This window comes from Nelumbo lutea, chromosome 8 (genome assembly GCF_056320005.1).
Source record: "Nelumbo lutea isolate HS-2025 chromosome 8, American lotus-T2T, whole genome shotgun sequence".
NCBI lineage: Eukaryota > Viridiplantae > Streptophyta > Magnoliopsida > Proteales > Nelumbonaceae > Nelumbo > Nelumbo lutea.
The window spans coordinates 13,974,474-13,992,066 of record NC_142691.1 but is presented as its reverse complement, the minus strand read 5'-3'; the positions used below and the strand labels follow the sequence as shown (position 1 = coordinate 13,992,066).

Sequence of the window (17,593 nt, the reverse complement as noted above, 5' to 3'; positions counted from 1 at the left end):
AGTGTGGTTGTGTAATGTCACGGCATTGCCTTCGCGTTGCCTCCTATCGTACAAATTAGATTATGGAAATAATCTAATTATGGATGATAAAGTACATTGGATTAAAATCATTCCTATCGTACAAATTATGGATCATGGAAATAATTACTTCAGGAAAAAATACAAAAAAAAAAAACACCAACCAGATGACTGGGATAATAAGGCTTTGTTAAGTTATTACAGAAAACAAGATCAAAATTCAGGAAAGCTAACACTAGAAAACCACCTTTTACAAACGGGGAAAATTGCCTTTCATTCAGTTTTCTATGCACCCTCTGTCAATTTCAGAAATGTAATCAAAATTGAATAGCTGGCCATCAATAGATGTTGCACTTGTCAAAATGGGGAGTGTTGTTCTCAACAAGGATGACTCCCAAGCAGAAAACTCAGTCATAAAGTACACAAGGCCACCAATAAGGGCTTAGCAGCACAATCGACAACTCGACCACCTCAGTATTGGTCACCTCCCAAGTACCCTTCAGCTCACCGTAAGTTTTCTAACATCTTTAACTCTGTAAATCCATTATATCAAATATAACTTCTAAAATCCAGGGTCTCCCCATCTTCTGTCAGAACTTGGGCCCATTTGAAAATTTGGAAGAACCCAGTTTAGAGTCATGTCACTGGAGTGAGATACCTGCATACATAAAAGTCAACAATAAAACAATGAGATTCATGCACAGATTTTTTTTTTTTGGGTAACAAGATTCATGCACAGATAAAACCAACAAAAAAGCAATCTTGTAGGACCATCGGTAGCTCAAAGTCGAGCAAAGAATATCCCATTACTCTCAATTTCTATTCATTGAATGGTATTTTTTATAATCAGCAGTAAAGAATATTAAGATGAGAAAAGGTGCCAACTGTAGAAGAATTGTAATCATAAACAGCTAAAAGCTGGAACATTCATCTCCACATACTACCCAAAAACTTTGCATTGATCACCCTGGCCTAGATTTACGGTTTACCCCAACATAAAGTTTCCCTATAAACTCCACCCCTAGCAAGTGAATAGCTGAACTGTTTGCAGAATAAAATGGCATTTCTCAAGTGGGAAAATATAGATCAGATGAAAGTATAGTTCTGTTCTTGCAAATGAACCAGATTAGGGATAGCCGGATAGGCAACCAGCCTAAAATGCAATGCCCAAAAGGTGGTATCCAGAAGCAACAAAATGCATAGTGCAAAACTGCAAATCATGTATCACAAAGCATTATTAGTAGAATATGTACCTCTAGTAGAACACATGCAATAGATAAAGCTTCCGTGGCTTATTAATAATGAAGACCCCTCCCCCTTTTCCTTTATTATCTCTTTGTGGTGGAGGGATACCAATTCCCTGTGTATGAGGTGCATGGTCTAACTGCAAATTTAACTGGAATTTTAATGTCCACACTGTTTAGTCAGGTCATCAGATTACCAGAATATCAAACCAACATTGTTTGACACTGAATGCATGATGACAACCAAATGACAAGTCAGTTTTAGCCCAGAGTGAACTATTCATCATAAGTGAAATTACGAATCCTGGAAATCCTTGAAAAGGTTTGCCAATACTTAATCTACTTCTTGTTCAACTTAAAATTGGAAAACCTAATCATAGTTTGCAGGAGAAACCTTTTGCCAGAAGGCACCCGGCAATGCTAGAACAACCTTACAATCTGCAGAAGGCAACTAGTAGGGGCATGTGGCGGTACTTCTAATTTGCGGTTTTTGGTGGTGGATTATAGGGTGGGGTACCATAGATGTGCAGAATGGTATGATTCTTTGCTTATTGATGTAATCACCACATCTTTTCCTTTCTTAAAAAATAAATTCTTTTGTATTTACTATAAAAAACTAGCATACTAATATCTGTTGCAAAGAAATTAGCTAGATTAAGTGTGCCACCAAAGTTCCATGCAAATATAGTCACAGTTTTATCCATTTCAAAAGGTTTGGACTTTTCATTTGCTTCTAAACTTTTGGAAGGATACTTTAACATCATCAAGGTAACTTTTCGAGATGGCCCACCTGTTCTGCAGGGTTGCAAGGCAAAAAGAATATATTTTAAGGCATCCCTTTCACAGTGTATTTAGGAATGAACTAAATTGATGAATTTTCTGAGTGGAGTACATTCACCCATGGACACCCTGAAAATATCTCTGGTTGGCCCACCTTCTATGAGGGTCTCAAGGCAAAAATATTTTAGAATGCATCATTTTATGTTCTTTTTTAGATATCTACAGGGAGATAGATGGAAGAACCTTTAGGGCAAGAAAAGATCAACAAGGAGGTTATGTGTCAAGTACTAGATTTTTTTATTCTAGACTGGATTTTTAGTCCTGATACAGCCTGGTTTGTGAAGGATATTTGGAGTGCATTGTAGGTCTTATTGTTCATTATGTAATTAGTTGTATCTTTATATATAGTCTCTTAGGCTCAGTTGGGAAAGAGTACAAATACAAATATGTAGAGTGCAAAACCTTGCATTTTGTATGTATTTAGGCTCAGTTTGGAAGGAGTACAAATACAAATATGTAGAGTACAAAACCTTGTATTTTGTATTATTTTGTATGTATCTGCACTGTATATATTTATATTTGTACTCCTTCCAAACTGAGCCTTAATAACACTTTTTGTTAGGGTATTCCATCATCACATCTCTCATCTTCAAAATCTTTTCTGTTGTTTTATTTTAATAAATATTCTACAATTAACAATTTACCATTAGAAGCATTTTTTAAACAAAAAGCAAAAAAGAATCTTGAGGAACCTGGTGTTTCGTCCACTCGTAAACCTTCTTGCAACCACAAGAGTTTTCCAGCAAGCATTGAATGGACATAATATTCAACTACTGTTTCAAGTCCTCAGCCTATTTGTATTTTGTTCTAATAAAATAAAATAGGAAGTTTGCAGTGTCCAGATTGCCTTGGAAGAGGAACACTATGAAGTGACACACTGACACTGCAAATTACTGCATAACAAACGGACTTGTATAGACACTTTAGCTTTAAACTATTAACAGATGATTTACTAATACAATGGTAAAAATAAACACGGAAGTGTAACATTGAAAACAATAACTGAATAAAAGCCAAGGAATCAATCACTAAACAAAGAAGAAAATACATGAATCTTACACCATAAGATCCACATAACATAATGACTAGTGTAGACATTACAGTTATTTCCACAAATCTTACCATACATGTCTAACAATTTGAAAGGCCAGCATCAACTCTTAGCACCTGTTGAGCATATGTATTGAAGAGTATACTCATTTGAAGAACAAGCTTCAGACAGATCCTGATGTGACCTAATAATTGCCTTTTCCAAGGATCTTAGACACGGGCGCAGGCTTCTGGAATTCTGTTGAATATGGTGACCATGGGCTTTGCAGAGTTCCTGTGGCACAAAGAAGCTGATGAGATTTTTTTTATATAGATATAGCACGCGTGCAGTGTAAACTACCATGTCTAACACAAATGGCAGAAAGTCCCAAAACCACAGCCATAAACAGACCTGCCACCATTTAAGAATAAGCTCCAAATGTCGAGAGTTTTCCATATGATCTGCAATTGCCACAATTAGCCTCTGCAAATATCTGAATGGGATTGAAGAAACAACAGCTAGTATATCAACTGGATTCACAGAAAGAATGCATTTCTTAATAAGAGCATCTTCATTTAGACGAAGGCTAAGCAATAGCGCTCTTGCAGGTTGATCTTCATTAAGAGCCTCATCAACTGCCTGTTTACAATAAAGAGAACATTAAGGTAAAAGCACAAATACAAAAAAAAGCACATTCAGAAGCTCATGAAATGCCAAACAGAAAAGATAGATACCTCTGGTGTGACATCAATATCAAGGTCAGTTGGATCAAAGACAAAAGATTCATCTATAGAATACACCAGGACTCCCTCTGTTGTTGCTGCTGCCCAACACCTGCCGGTTGGTGCTATCCTCAAGCATTTTGTTCGAATAACTGTCCTTCCACGGTTTGGCATGGATCCCGGTAAATCATACCCCAACTTTGCTCGGGTTTGTTGGTCAATGCCCTCCTCTACATCACTAATCTCATCATCAATCAGATCCAAAGGACCAGCTTCTGTCATTTTTTTGGAGTTTAAAAAGTCTAAAACTCCATCCAGAGAGAGATTATGTGTTATCTGAAACCTTCTCAGCAAAACCTATTATATAAAATGGAATAACGGAACGTCTTAGTTGACAAATACTGTAGTAGACACAAGCATTTTTCGTATAGGAATCTGAAATCTCAAGAGCAAGAGAATAAAAGGCAAAACAGTAGAAATCATCCATTATAGTCAGCTTCATTAACATGATATCCAAAACAGTAGTACAAGAACCAGTCACATGCAATCAGTGCATGTAAGTACATCAGCAAGAACACAGATTATCATTGTTAAGTGTTAACCTTTCTCTCTTTTTGCCAATCTGTCTATATCTATTGCTAAGTGATTTTTTTTTACTTTTTGAAACTGCTGCCATAGCAGCTCCAGGTTTTTTTTTATGATCCCCTCCTTGGCCCTCCCACCTCTAAAGCTACCATCAGTAATTTCTAGGCTAAAAAATGGAATATATCAAAGGTTGTTACCTCAATAACCAACTTGTTGCCTCACATGTAGCATGGCATGCTCTTTTCCCTTTAAACAGGATTTACTTCTTTTTTAACTTTGTTCAATTGTATAAATAGAAGTACAAAGAAATAAGCTATACATGTATTTAAGACAATGAAGATCTGCTCTACATCCACCCCCTGTCTACTCCAGACCCAATTAGACTATTTACTGGAGTTCAAATCTCCGGATGTGCATAAAAAAGGCCATTAATGCATTACCCAATGTTGGTCTCAGCTATCTGGGGTCCTGAGAGGATGGACTGGATACGGACCCAACCTCTGCCATTACCTAAAAAATGTTTTCCTACAACAGTTACCATGGACGCCTCCCAAAACCCTTCCCCCATCAAATCCTGCCCATAAGGCCTACCTACTGCTTATCAGGAATTCCCATACACCACAAGGCCCATGGGTGATGGGTGCCAAGCAAGATGCCATCAAACTGTAAACAAATCTCTTGACAAAAAGATTGCTCTTGAATCACCTTCCCAATGGATGGAAATGACAGGATAGAACTGCAATAGGATATCCACATGCATTTGTCAAGTTATCAACTCATCTTCACAGTATGACATTACCCTCCTATGAACCTGGGGGTAACATTTTTTCTATTGTTTTGTTATTGTTTAACTGACAGTTCAATTATTCAATCTGCAAAAACTGTCAAATAAAATGGGAGCCAGATATCTTTTTGATTCACCAGTTCAACCTTAGGGCAACAATTCACTAGCTTCTATTGTTAAATATGTTGACTCGACCATCCGCGAAAATGCAGTTAATGAAATAATCAACCTAGGAAGGCTTCTGGATGCCAGGTCCACTCAGAGTCAAAAGGATTCCACATCACCACACCCTCATAATCAACTATAGATGCATAAAAAACATATAAAGAAATGCATCCTGAATGGTAAAAAGGCATGAGAGCTAACCTGGTCGGCAACATCATACATACAAATGTATTTGCTACTCCCTCCAGCTAAAATGCAACTCCCATCAGCAGAATAACACAAACTGGTAAAAAACTTCCCTGAAGTTGAGTTAGCTGCTGATCTTCGATCAGTCATGAGTCGCCCACCTGCAATGTCCCTACGACCCTCAATTGTATACATTAATATGCCATCTATAGGATCCCAGAAATGGATTTGACCATCTAATGTGCTGCAAGCTAATTGCTTTCCATCAGGACGGTAAACTAGTGTGAGAACATCATGTGTGTGAGGAAATGACTCAACAGCACCTTTTCCATCAAAAACATCCCACAATCGAACAGTTTTGTCCCATGAAGATGAAGCCAATATAGCCTACAGGAAGAAGCAAAATATCTTATTAAAATGTTAAGCATTACATCACATAAGAAGAAGCAACAACGAAAAAGTTATTTCTGCCTACTAGTAAGTAAAATCTCCCATTAACATGGGAATGGTACACTTGGATTGGCTTCACATAATCCTGTGACTAATCTAGAGTCACAGCAAAGCAACATAACTGAATGTAAGGAAACATTATGACAACCTGACATAACTAGACTTAGATGCACTTACATTTGTAGGCGAAAACATCAAACCATGAACTGGCCCTTCATGACCACTAAGGACATCCAACAGTCGGCCAGTCTTCATTGACCAAACAAAGATCTATAAATTTAACAACAAACTCTGTCAGGAATAAGAATGCAGAGCTGCCTTAAATATCAATAAAGGAAAGTAAATACCTCAAAAGAATCTAGAGTTCCAGCACAAATAACTTCACCACTCTGATCTGATGCCAAGGAGACAAACTGCCTAGAAGATGGAGTGGTAAATGTCCTGAAGTTTCGGTAGCGGAACAAGTCCCAAGCTCGAACAGTACCATCCAGAGATGCACTAAGTAGACAATGGTTACCAGCCATAAAGTGTACTGCTGTGACTGCATTAGTATGCTCAGAGAAGGTTACAAGACAAGCACCTGATGAAACTGTCCATACCTGGTGCAAGGAAGCAATAAATCTGCTGACCAAGCTCCACATACAAACTGATGAACATACATATAAATACAGGGGGAAAGGTAAACATGTGTCACAGAAATCCAACCAATTCACTCAGCCTTCTAAACCTTGACTATACATGTTATGCATGCAGGTATATATTATTGTGCAAAATATAAGTATAATTGCATATGAAGGATTGGCATCAGATAACAAATAAATGACAATGAGAATACCATGAGTTTCACTTATATTATCATTCACCTTTATTTTGTTATCATCCGCTCCAGTGGCCAAAAGTTGTGAATCGGGTGAATAAGCAAGGCAATTAACATCAAAGTAGTGACCCTGCTGTTTCAAAATATAACTCTCCGATCGCCACTCCCACACAAGCAGCTGTCCAAGTTTTGCACACCCAAATGTCAACCAATTCCCAAGCTCGTTAAAAACAGCAGTTGAGATCTTCTCCCTTGATATCGAAAGCAAATGAACGCATACAAAATCAGGCATCTGATAAAGCCCAAAAACGCCATTAGAGAACCCCACAACTACGAGATCAAGACCTCTATGATAATCGCAGGCTGTCAATTTTGCTGATGCCTGAGTAAAATAGTCTTTCTTGGACAACTCCCACTTCCCTCTATGAAGAAGTCCGCGTTCTTCATCTAAATTGTCGGCATGATGTTCAATATTCTTCCTTTTCTTAATATTGCCATTGGGAAAGCTCACCAAATCACTGTTCGCGTCTCCCTGAGGTCTTAGCTCTGGTGTGCCCGGAGAAGGAGGATCAGAAATTTCCCCCTTTAAATCGTCAGTTTTCTCTTCATTATCATTGTAAGTCCAGCTGAATAACGCGCAATCACGTGAGATTGTATAAACCCTAGAAACCTTATTCAACTTCTTATCAATGCAGAAGAAAGCACCAGTTATGGCATCCCTGTGCCCTAAAAACAAAAATGGCTTATTAAACACATTCAATTTCTTCAAACAGAATAGTCTCACCGTCAAATCCTTTGAACCAGCAAGAATATAGTTCGAATCCGGGCTCCAATCTAATGACGTAACTGTGGCATCACAATTGGCAAAAGTTCGAATTAACTGAAACGGAAAGAACTCCTTACGGAACCCAGGAGACCGCCATATCTGGAGCAATTTACCGACACCGAACGCAATCAACTCCCCATCGGGGCTGAACTTGATTGCAGAAGCAGGCTTCTTAAACGACATACGATGAAGAATGACTCGACGACGTAAATTGATGAATAGACATCTAAGATTTTCGTCAACAGATATAAGAAAGTTACCGTCGGAAGAGACAGCAATTCGGGAAATGTTGGAGGAACTCTCACAGGGTAGAGTGAAAGTTTCGGACTTTATCAGGTCGGTGACCGATATTCGATTGCCGACGGGAGAGATAAGTAGAGAGTTGCCGGAAACAACTACATTTCCTCCTCTATAAGGAGCGCCAAGAAGGTTCTGAAATCGGAAATTCATGGCTTCGATGTTCTGAGCTTTGACACTCCTGCAAACCGGTGAAGAACGAAGAAGATGTTTTGTAAACTAAACCCTAAACCCTGACCGTTCTGGTTCACTTTTAAACCCTAAAACGAAGAGCTCTCTGATCGCGCGGTTTTGCGGGGGAAGTTGAACCGACCCATTAGCTCCAGGCGACCCGAGTCACCCGACACAAACCCTTTTAGGCTGCATTTGGTCAGTGCGCGTTTATTTGCACTAGTACAAATGCATGTGAGTGCAAATGAAAAATATGCAAATTTTGGTTTAATTTTGTTTTGGATGTTAATTTAGGTGTTGTCTCACAAGTCTTTTTTAAAAGATCTTCCAACAGATATAGGAGACAAAAGATGATGTGAGATTTTGCTTTAAGATCTTAATAGCCTAAAGATTGCTTGGTTAAGGCGCATCTTTCCGTGTGAAGAAGCAATGAAAAAAGTCAAAAAAACTCTATTTAGAGTTTCTTGAAAATAGCCCAAAATGGGCTTCTTATATCTTTGAGTGACATTTTTTGGCAGTTAGATCTTTTCCCAACCAAATGGGAAAAGACCAAAACACAAACCGCTAAACTTTTAAACTATCGATAGCCCACCTAGAAAGATGTGCCAAATGGGACCTTTTGTTTCATGTATTATTTTACTTCATTTATAATGCAATCAAACAAAACAAGGTAAAATTTGAAACAAAAATAAACCATAATTTACACCCAAATACTTTGTAGTTTGCACTACCACAGTATTATTTTACTTTGTAGTTTCATGTATTATTTTACTTCATTTGTATTATTTTACCCGTGCCATGCCACAAGTCTAGACCGGGTAGGCTATAGATTGTATCGTAGGCTTAGGCTGAATTGGGGCAGAAAATCCCAAACTTTTTTTTTTTGTTTTTTTTTTTTTGACATTTTGATTTTTGTTATTATTTTGTTATAAGTAAAACTAAAATACTTAATTTTCCTTCGAAAACAAATTAAAAAAAAAAATAAAAAATCTAACAAATAAATGAAAAAAAAAACTTATCAAAATACAAAATAGACAACAAATTGGAAAAAAAATAGGAATTTTATTTTATTTAAAATATAGAAAAATACAAAATGAAAATAAAAAATACATTGTTGAAAAAAACAAATAATTTAAATAAAATTGAAAAAAAAAACACTCCATATCCTTGACTTTAATCATCTGCTTCATCAAGTGTAGTAGTGATTTTTTATCTTCAACATCCAACAAATCTTTAAAGTATATGTCTTTTTCTTGTTTCTCATGGAAGGGCAAATGTTTGCTCAAGTGGACAATACTACCATTGCTATTGAAGCTAAAGTCAATCATACATTTTTGACAAACAACTCTTTTTCCCTTCCTAACCTTTTTTGGCAAAGTCAATCCTACATTTTTGGCAACCTCCTCTACTTTAAATACTTTATAATCGGGCTAGTGAACTTACCATTGGTGAATTTGTTTCAAGAGGAAGACTCGATCTTTTTTTAATTCTAAAAAATAAATAAAATTAATTTAATTACACTTACCCGGATAGTTGGATTACCAATTCAAAATCTAAACTTGATTTAAACTATTGAAGCCTCAAAGGCCAAAAGCTCATAAATTGCTAAGCATATGACAATATGAGATGAGAGACTGAGAGAGTATGAGAATTGAGAAGAGAATTGTTGAATTAGTATGATGAAAATGGTGAAGGATAAGGTTATTTATATAAATTGAAAATAATTTAATTATCCAAAATACTCTAAAAACTAATCGTTTTTAAATTATTGGGGTGGATACTTTGATCATTGTAAAGTCATTTATCACTTTATCTAAATGCCCCAAAGTCTCAAACTAACTGTTATATTATAAGATATAACTGTTGAAAAGGCATTATTGTCTTTCTATTTCCTTAAAAGACAAAATACATAAATAATCCCTTATATAGCTATTTTTAAGCTTATAGTTGTTGATTGAGGGGGTATTTATATTAACCCCCCTAAAAAATTAACACTAGTCATTTGGGGGGTCCCAAGGGCCCCAACAGCTAATTTTCTCATACGGACTGCACCCGGCCCATTGTGGGCCCATGGGCCATACCGTGTTGTGTGTTGGGCCGAGCAGCAAGTGGCACATCCCAATTTACGCCCCTAACTCCAATATTATCATATGTTAGCATGTTAGGAATTTTGAAGTGTTTGGAAGCATGATGTCATCGTCTTTTATTGGTTCATAGCATTAAACGAACAAAATGAGCCTCTTTGTATATATTCTATAGGGAGAAATTTATAGAAATTGAAGTACATGGAAGGTCTAAAAAACATTTGTCATAAAACAAGAAAGATGATGTTTAAAACATTTACCTAAAATTTATAATCCATATAAATTTTTTTATGGCAAAGTAGGCTCCAATGCAGCATGCACGGGCCTCAATTCATTCGTAAACACCCGATATAATAGAGTACCAAAGTTTCAAACATAAAATGAGGTGCCATAGTCCAAGTGAACATTCTAGGTATGTGAAGTGCTTTTATGGCTAAAACATGGGCACCTTTTTTGCACTTCATGGATATCCAAATGACTAAGCAGTGAGAGAGATGCACCATTAAGAAATCATCAATAGTATGTGCCATAGAGGAACAAAATTTGCCTTCAACAAACTCTTGATTTCCGCATGAGAGCCTCCTTCTATAATAATAGAAGATGCATCAACCCCCAATGCAAATTGTAAATGCGCAAATTTCTTAAACTATCCTTATGGTTTATAGTTATTTGACTAATTCTTTCCTTACTGTTTATATGGTGTCTTAGAGTACTCCTAAGTTTTCTAACAATTGTTTAAAATCTCCTTGCCACTAACATCCATTGACAGAGATACTAAAATGACTATTTTATCCATTATTTTCATTCAAATTTCAAAATAAACCATGATATATATATAATATATAGATAGATAGAGAGAGAGAGAGAGAGAGAGCAGGTAGAGGGAGGGAGGGAATGTGTACCAACAGTGCAGCCATCGCTATTGGATGGTAGAACAAAAGAGAACGGAGACAGGGAGACAAAACACAATTTTGTTCTTATATTACAATGCTTTAGATTTAAGTGCAATTGTCACTAGTGGTCAACACAACCTTCAGAAAAGTCTTTGGGGGCATTCTTTTTTTGGATTTTAAGAGGGGGGAAAGTTGGTCAATGGGATTTTAGTTCCCATTGATCAATAATTTCATATTCTTTTTTTGGTTTTATGTGGGAACGAGGGAAAGTTTATTTTCCTATGTACCACTTACCCAAAAAAGTGATACCTATCTCCTAGATGGGTAAATAATTTTCTTACATAAGGGGAAAGTTGTCAAAACTTGAATGGGACAAAAATGTCTTCTTTTAATAATGAATTTCTATGGCTAAAATGGTCATTGCCTTAATTACCTAGGAAATAAAAGAACATGAGTAAATGCGCTTACTCGGGTAACCCATGTAATTGCATTTACCTGGGTAAGTAACTTACTGAAAAGCGAACGGGGCCTTTATGTTTAATGCACACAGGAAAAAGAAAATGCACTCCATAACTGATTCAACGTGCACCAATAGTATTGTTCATCTCACCCATCTCTTGTTTTCTTTCCCCTGTGCCTCTAAACTCTAAAGTGAAGAGCTTCAGGTGATCCATCGTCAATCTGAGGTCAAAATAGCACACCAGATCCATCAACCAATTTCAAATGTTGCTATAACCAGTTCACCCAAATCCGACGATTTTGTTGAAATCTTCCTCTTCTATCTCCCTCTCGTCATCTTCCCCAGTGCCATAAGTGAACCACTAGAATCGCCAAACTTTTGGCACTAAGAATTGGAGTTCAAGGAGAAACATTCATTTAAGTGGATCTTCGAGTATCAAGAGGAAGGACATGGCATCCTTTATGCTGCAGCTGAGATTGCGTCGGCCCTTGCACTAGTAGTGGACGGACGAAGACAGAGGAAGAAGTAATGATATGATAGTGTTTTCTAAACCGCACGCCCAATTGCAGTTCTATTCTTTGCACGAAGAAACCTTCCTCTTGATTTTTCTGTGGGGGAGCTTCTTTGAGGTTTGCCTCCTTTTAATTCTTCGAGGCTGCAATATTGAGACTAAGGGTTTATGTTTTGTATCATGGTTTTCAAAACCAAATTGGACCAGACGGTTGGACCGAAAAATCGAGAACCAGTTAGGTGACCAGTTCCATTTTTCCCTAAAACCGGGATTTCTCAAAAAACTGTTGATTTTGGTCAGTAAACCGTTGACCTAGGCGGTTAACCATTTGAACAGTTTTGACCATTTTTTATTTATAATTTTTTTGTCAAAACAAGCCAACTATTCGGTTCAAACAGTCAGACCATTCAACCCGATAATCGGACCCATGATTCAGTCTCTAGGTCGGTTTTCAAAAACCATTTTTTGTATGATCCTACGGATCCAAAATCAGCTGATTCATGTTTGAAACATATAATGATGCACCTTAACAAATACAAAATCAATGTGTAAGTCAATGATTTTGTTGAATTAGATTTGTCTCATGAACTTGCTTCTGCTACAGAGAATGATGGAAACTTAAGTAAACCAGGTTGCTACATAACCTACCTCCATAAAATGAAATAAAAATGAGCATGAAGATTTGTCTCCAAATTAAGTTGATTCACGTTCAAAGCAATCAAATGATGCACATCAACAACTACAATATCAATGTAAGTTAATGATTTTGTTGAATTAGAATTGTCTCCTAAACTTGCTTTTGCTAGAGAGAGTGATGAAAACTTAAGTAGACCGGGTTGCTACAGAAATCTACCTTTCATAAAATCAAATAAAAAGGAGCATGAAGATGTGGGTCTTGACAATGAAAGGTTTACTTTGTGTGAAAATGATTCATATATACTTGATTGATAATCAAGCGTATAGCAACAAAATTGAAACTGAGAACAATTGACCTAGCGGTGGAGCAACAACACTCCCTTCTCCCCTCAAATCTCTCTCTCTCTCTCTCTCTCTCTCTCCCCCCCCCCCCCCCTTTTATCTTTCTTTGTGTCGTAACCCCATCGGCGACCACATGCTCCCAAGGTTATTCGAGAACAAGGTAGATTTTAATGGGGGAGATGGAGATGAAGTGGACTTAAATGATAGGGTATTTTAGGAATTTTTGAAAAATATATCAATCATGTGATATCACATGTAATGGAAAGCTAATAGTAAGGGTACTCTAAGATAGACATGTTCACGGGCCGGGTAGCCCGATGGCCCGGCCCGCACCCCAATCGAGCTTGGACATGTAATTAGGCCCACGGGTCTGACCTCGGGCCTAACATAGTAAGCCCGATTGTGTTTTGGGCCGGACTAGCCCAGCTCAGCCCGATTCAGCATTATATATTTTATAAAATACATAATGTGTATTTTATATATTATATAAAATACATAAATAATATAATATTTATTAAAATATATATATTTTTATAATTTAATATATACATTCTTTCTTTATAATTTATCTCTCTTTATTCAGCCGCTTCAATAGTAGTAACAACATGGGCTAAATTTCGGGCCTGGGCTTTGGGCTTTTTATGAGGGCCAGGCTCGGGCCCAAGTTGTAGGTTCGATGGTCGGTCCAGGTTCGAGCTCGGGCTTTAGAAGAATCTGTTAATACAGAGTGAAAGCCCGCCTCATGAATAGATCTACTCTAAGACAATATGTAAACAGTAAGGGTAGAGTTAATCAATTAACTAAACCATAAGGGTAGTTTAAGAAATTTACTCATATATGATATAGGGGTATTTTTATAACCCCTATAATTATAACAAGTTATAACCCATATAATTTATAACCATTCAACCTAAAAGTTTAAGATCTTAGGTGATGTCCTCCTTTTATTATCTAACATCACCCCTCACGCAAAAGCCTATTCAGTTGTAAGCATGGACAATCACAAGTCCACCCCCTTGTGATGAAATTTAATTAGTTGTAATGGGGGCAATAAAGATTGAACACTAGACCATTTTGTCAAGTAGTACTTTGATATCATCTCAATAAACCGTTCAACCTAAAAGCTTAAGTTGTTAGGTGATGTCCTCAACAAGTTTGTATTCTATAACACAGAAATAAATGAACCATAGGAGGGAGATGAATTTTATGCCAAAATAGTTTTCAAGTGATGGACCTAATGGTGTTAATTGGATCATATTTGGTCCAATCCAATCTAGTCCAGTATGAGTCCATTGCAAATGAACTACATCTGGACCAATCTAGTGAATACTTTGAACCATTTTGGACTGGTCCAATTCAACATCTAGACTATCCAATATGTTCAAATAATCAAATTAACTTTAATTAATATTTGTTTATATCAAAGCCCAGGCCATTGGAACCTGCATTTTTATTTTCTATCAATGGATTATATATTAGTTCAATATGACCCGGTTTAATATAAATCCATTACAGATGGATCAGGTCCAATATAATCTAATGAAGACTTTGCACCATTATGGACCAGTTGAATTCAATATCCAAACCATCCAATCTATTCACATTGGTTTTAATTTAGTTTTGTTTAAAACCAAGCTTGGCCCGTTGACACTTGTATTCTTATCTTATATCAGCGGACCATATATTAGTTTAATTTGACCCAATTTAATATAAATCCATAATGGATGGACCAAATCCAATCTAATCCAATAAATACTTTGGACCATTATGTATGGACCGGTCCAATTTGATGTGTCTTATTGGTTCGTCTAATCCATTCAACTTGATTTTGATTTAGGCGAGTCTTATCCCAAAACTAGTCCATTGACACCCCTAGATGGACCCAAATGATACGATACAATTGAAGAAATAATAGGTATCCAATGAGAGCTCCTTATAAGTTGAAGAGGTAGTCAAGTAGTTGTTAAAAGTTATTCTCCAGCCCAATGCATCATTTTTATGGTTTTAGGATGAAGGATATGGGAATTAGTCCGTTCAATGATATCTAAAATTTGAGGCTTGATCCAACATCCAATCCAATTATCTCGGATTCATGTGATGTATTTATGAAATCGGATCGGGTTCGGATGTTACATTCTACATTCGAGTAATAATCAGGATGGATTCAGGTTTGACCCATCCAATCCGAATATGATTATATTTTAATATTTATTGATTTTAATATATAAGTTTTATATAATTATATTTAATATTATAAAATATGTTTAATATATATTATATTATATATAAATATGTATATGTAATAAACTCAGTATGTTATATTTATATTAATTTATTTTATATAAAAGTTGAAAATAATTAAATTTTAATCTGTTTGTATTTAAAAAAATAGAACAAAACCGAATTAAATTCGAATATGGCTTGATACAATTAAGATTCAAATTCAAATATGAAGTCTTCAAATTTGAACAGACATAAGGGGAATGACCATGATAGTTTGGTAGAACCCTCACCAAAGAACTCACGTATCCTTTTGTACCAATTATAACCAATCTTCACCATTTTCATACTTTGATATTGTTAGCAACCAAGGGTGCTTCAACACTTGTAGGAAGCCAAGGGTCCCAAAAGGCTTTTATCCATCATCCATTACCAACCACCCAAGTTGAACCTTGTATGAAATGCATACAACAATTTAACATGATGGACCACATACAAATCATTGCAACTGGTGTTAGATTTTACATTCCAATAGTTTCTTCCATGACCAAAGGTACTCTATACTTTTACAATAGCCCATGACATATTTTGATAAGTTAAAATTACTATATAAACCATTCCCTAATTATCAAAGGGGACTTGATCTACACCATCAGATGGTTAGGGAAAAACACTAGAGGATGATGGAGATTAGCTCATTATTTGGATGAGGCTAGAGATATCTTGGAATCCTTGAATGCATCATTGCTTTGGATTCCCATAGAGTTAAATTCTATAGTAGGCAGTTTGGCTAAAGTTGGAACTCATAAAAGCATTTTACACATTGAGAGAGTTATGCCCTTGTAATCTCTCCACTGTACATTTTCTTATGTACCCTTCTATATTAATGAAATCTATTGCCTTTTAGCTAAAAAAACAAAAACAAAACACTAGAAGTTTTTAGTGAAGCCTAATCATGCACTCAAACTCTTTTGAATCAGAAACAACTGACCATTTATCTCTTCATATAATTAGATATGGTTATTATCAGTGAAGCCCCACTAGAAGTTTGTAGTGAGCGAGGTGAGCTTCTCACAAAAGTTATATGGAAAAATTTTAGTGGCGATTGCATAAGAAGGGAGAGGGGAGATTCAACTACCACTACTCTTTTGGGGTGGGAACTGGGGAGAGAAAACAACCATTCCATCCCTCTAATATGGATTTGACTCTATGACCATCTTCTTTCATGCATTGCAGCCTTAACATAGCTGCACTCGAAGGGAAGAATATCATGTGTGGAGAAGACAATGAGAGGATAAAAAACACTTATTCTTCAAATGCCTAGCTACTCGACCAAATTGGTTTGCTTCCAACATTTCTCTTCATGTTCATAGTTAGATGGATTGGAATTTATCAAAGTGGCTCTATCATTTGTTCTCCATAGATAATGAGTGATCTTCATGTGGCACATATGGAAATGCTAGTGCCAATGGATTATGGATAGGCATGGTTTTGATCATCTCTAGGTGGGTATCTTAACCCATGCATAGATTGAAGAAATTGAATGTCATATTTCTTTGAGTCACCCTTCTATGCACCCATGGGTGCACTAGATGCGTGAACCCACCAACAAGAAGCTACCACGTATTTAATTTTGGTTTTAGTTAACGAGCTTTCTACCGTCATCAACTGGTATCCAGTTGAACCAGATACAAAAGGACAAGAAATACATTAAATCCATTCGAACTCCATCTTCCTCCTCTCTTTTGCCGAGCCCTAACCTAGAAGCATCCCACATCCCACCGGCGCTCTCACTTTACACCGGCATTGGTGGATGCGAAATCCACCGGCGACAGTCTAGCAGTAAGCAGAGAATCTCATTTCTTCTTCTTCCCATTACTCGCCCTCCTCTCCTTCCTCTTCTTCCAAGCTTCTTTAAACTCCCTCTTCCTCCTCTCCTCCACCGAATTCTAACCCAAAAACATCTCACATCCCACGTCCCATTGGCGAGGGTATAACAAGCTTCCATGTTGCCGACATCTACACACTGTTTTAAGATCAATGAGATGATTCAGACCAGATTTTGGCTTTCACAGAAAAGGCTTTTAGAGAGGCTTTTAACAATACGAGATGATGAATATATAAACAGTGAAATCAGAGATCAGAGGAAAAATCAATAGGTTTATCACTAATTACTTTTAAAGCAATAAAATCAAAAGGGAAAAATTAGAGACCAGAGGAAATTGGAAAGGCATGCAGTCATTAATTAGGTCGTTAGAGAGAGAGAGAGAGATTTATAAGAACATTGATAAAATTGGAAAGACATGCATCAG

General features: G+C 36.6%; 1 protein-coding gene across 2 annotated transcripts; it reads right to left on the bottom strand.

Annotated features, from left to right (window-relative positions):
* Positions 1 to 77: 77 nt before the first annotated feature.
* On the bottom strand, positions 78 to 8,199 carry PWP2 (periodic tryptophan protein 2). Of its 2 annotated transcripts, none has more exons than XM_088959951.1 (8): positions 6,888 to 8,199; positions 6,372 to 6,623; positions 6,202 to 6,294; positions 5,590 to 5,961; positions 3,867 to 4,211; positions 3,544 to 3,771; positions 3,230 to 3,426; positions 78 to 676 (listed from the first exon to the last, which is right to left on the bottom strand). In XM_088959951.1, the coding sequence occupies exons 1-7, from the start codon at positions 8,115 to 8,117 to the stop codon at positions 3,256 to 3,258; spliced, it is 2,691 nt and encodes an 896-aa protein (XP_088816077.1). In that variant the 5' UTR covers positions 8,118 to 8,199; the 3' UTR covers positions 78 to 676; positions 3,230 to 3,255. The 2 variants fall into 2 exon arrangements, with proteins under 2 accessions (XP_088816077.1, XP_088816075.1); XM_088959949.1 differs by having other exon boundaries at positions 3,225 to 3,426; positions 6,888 to 8,198.
* Positions 8,200 to 17,593: the final 9,394 nt, after the last annotated feature.

Bases quoted from the DNA above. Each gene is read 5' to 3' on its own strand.
- PWP2 (XM_088959951.1), bottom strand. From the start codon at position 8,117: ATGAATTTCCGATTTCAGAACCTTCTTGGCGCTCCTTATAGAGGAGGA. The intron at 6,624-6,887 runs GTGAATGATAAT...TCCTTGCACCAG, and splicing joins CGGATGATAACAAAATAAAG to GTATGGACAGTTTCATCAGG. The intron at 6,295-6,371 runs GTATTTACTTTC...TTAAATTTATAG, and splicing joins GAACTCTAGATTCTTTTGAG to ATCTTTGTTTGGTCAATGAA.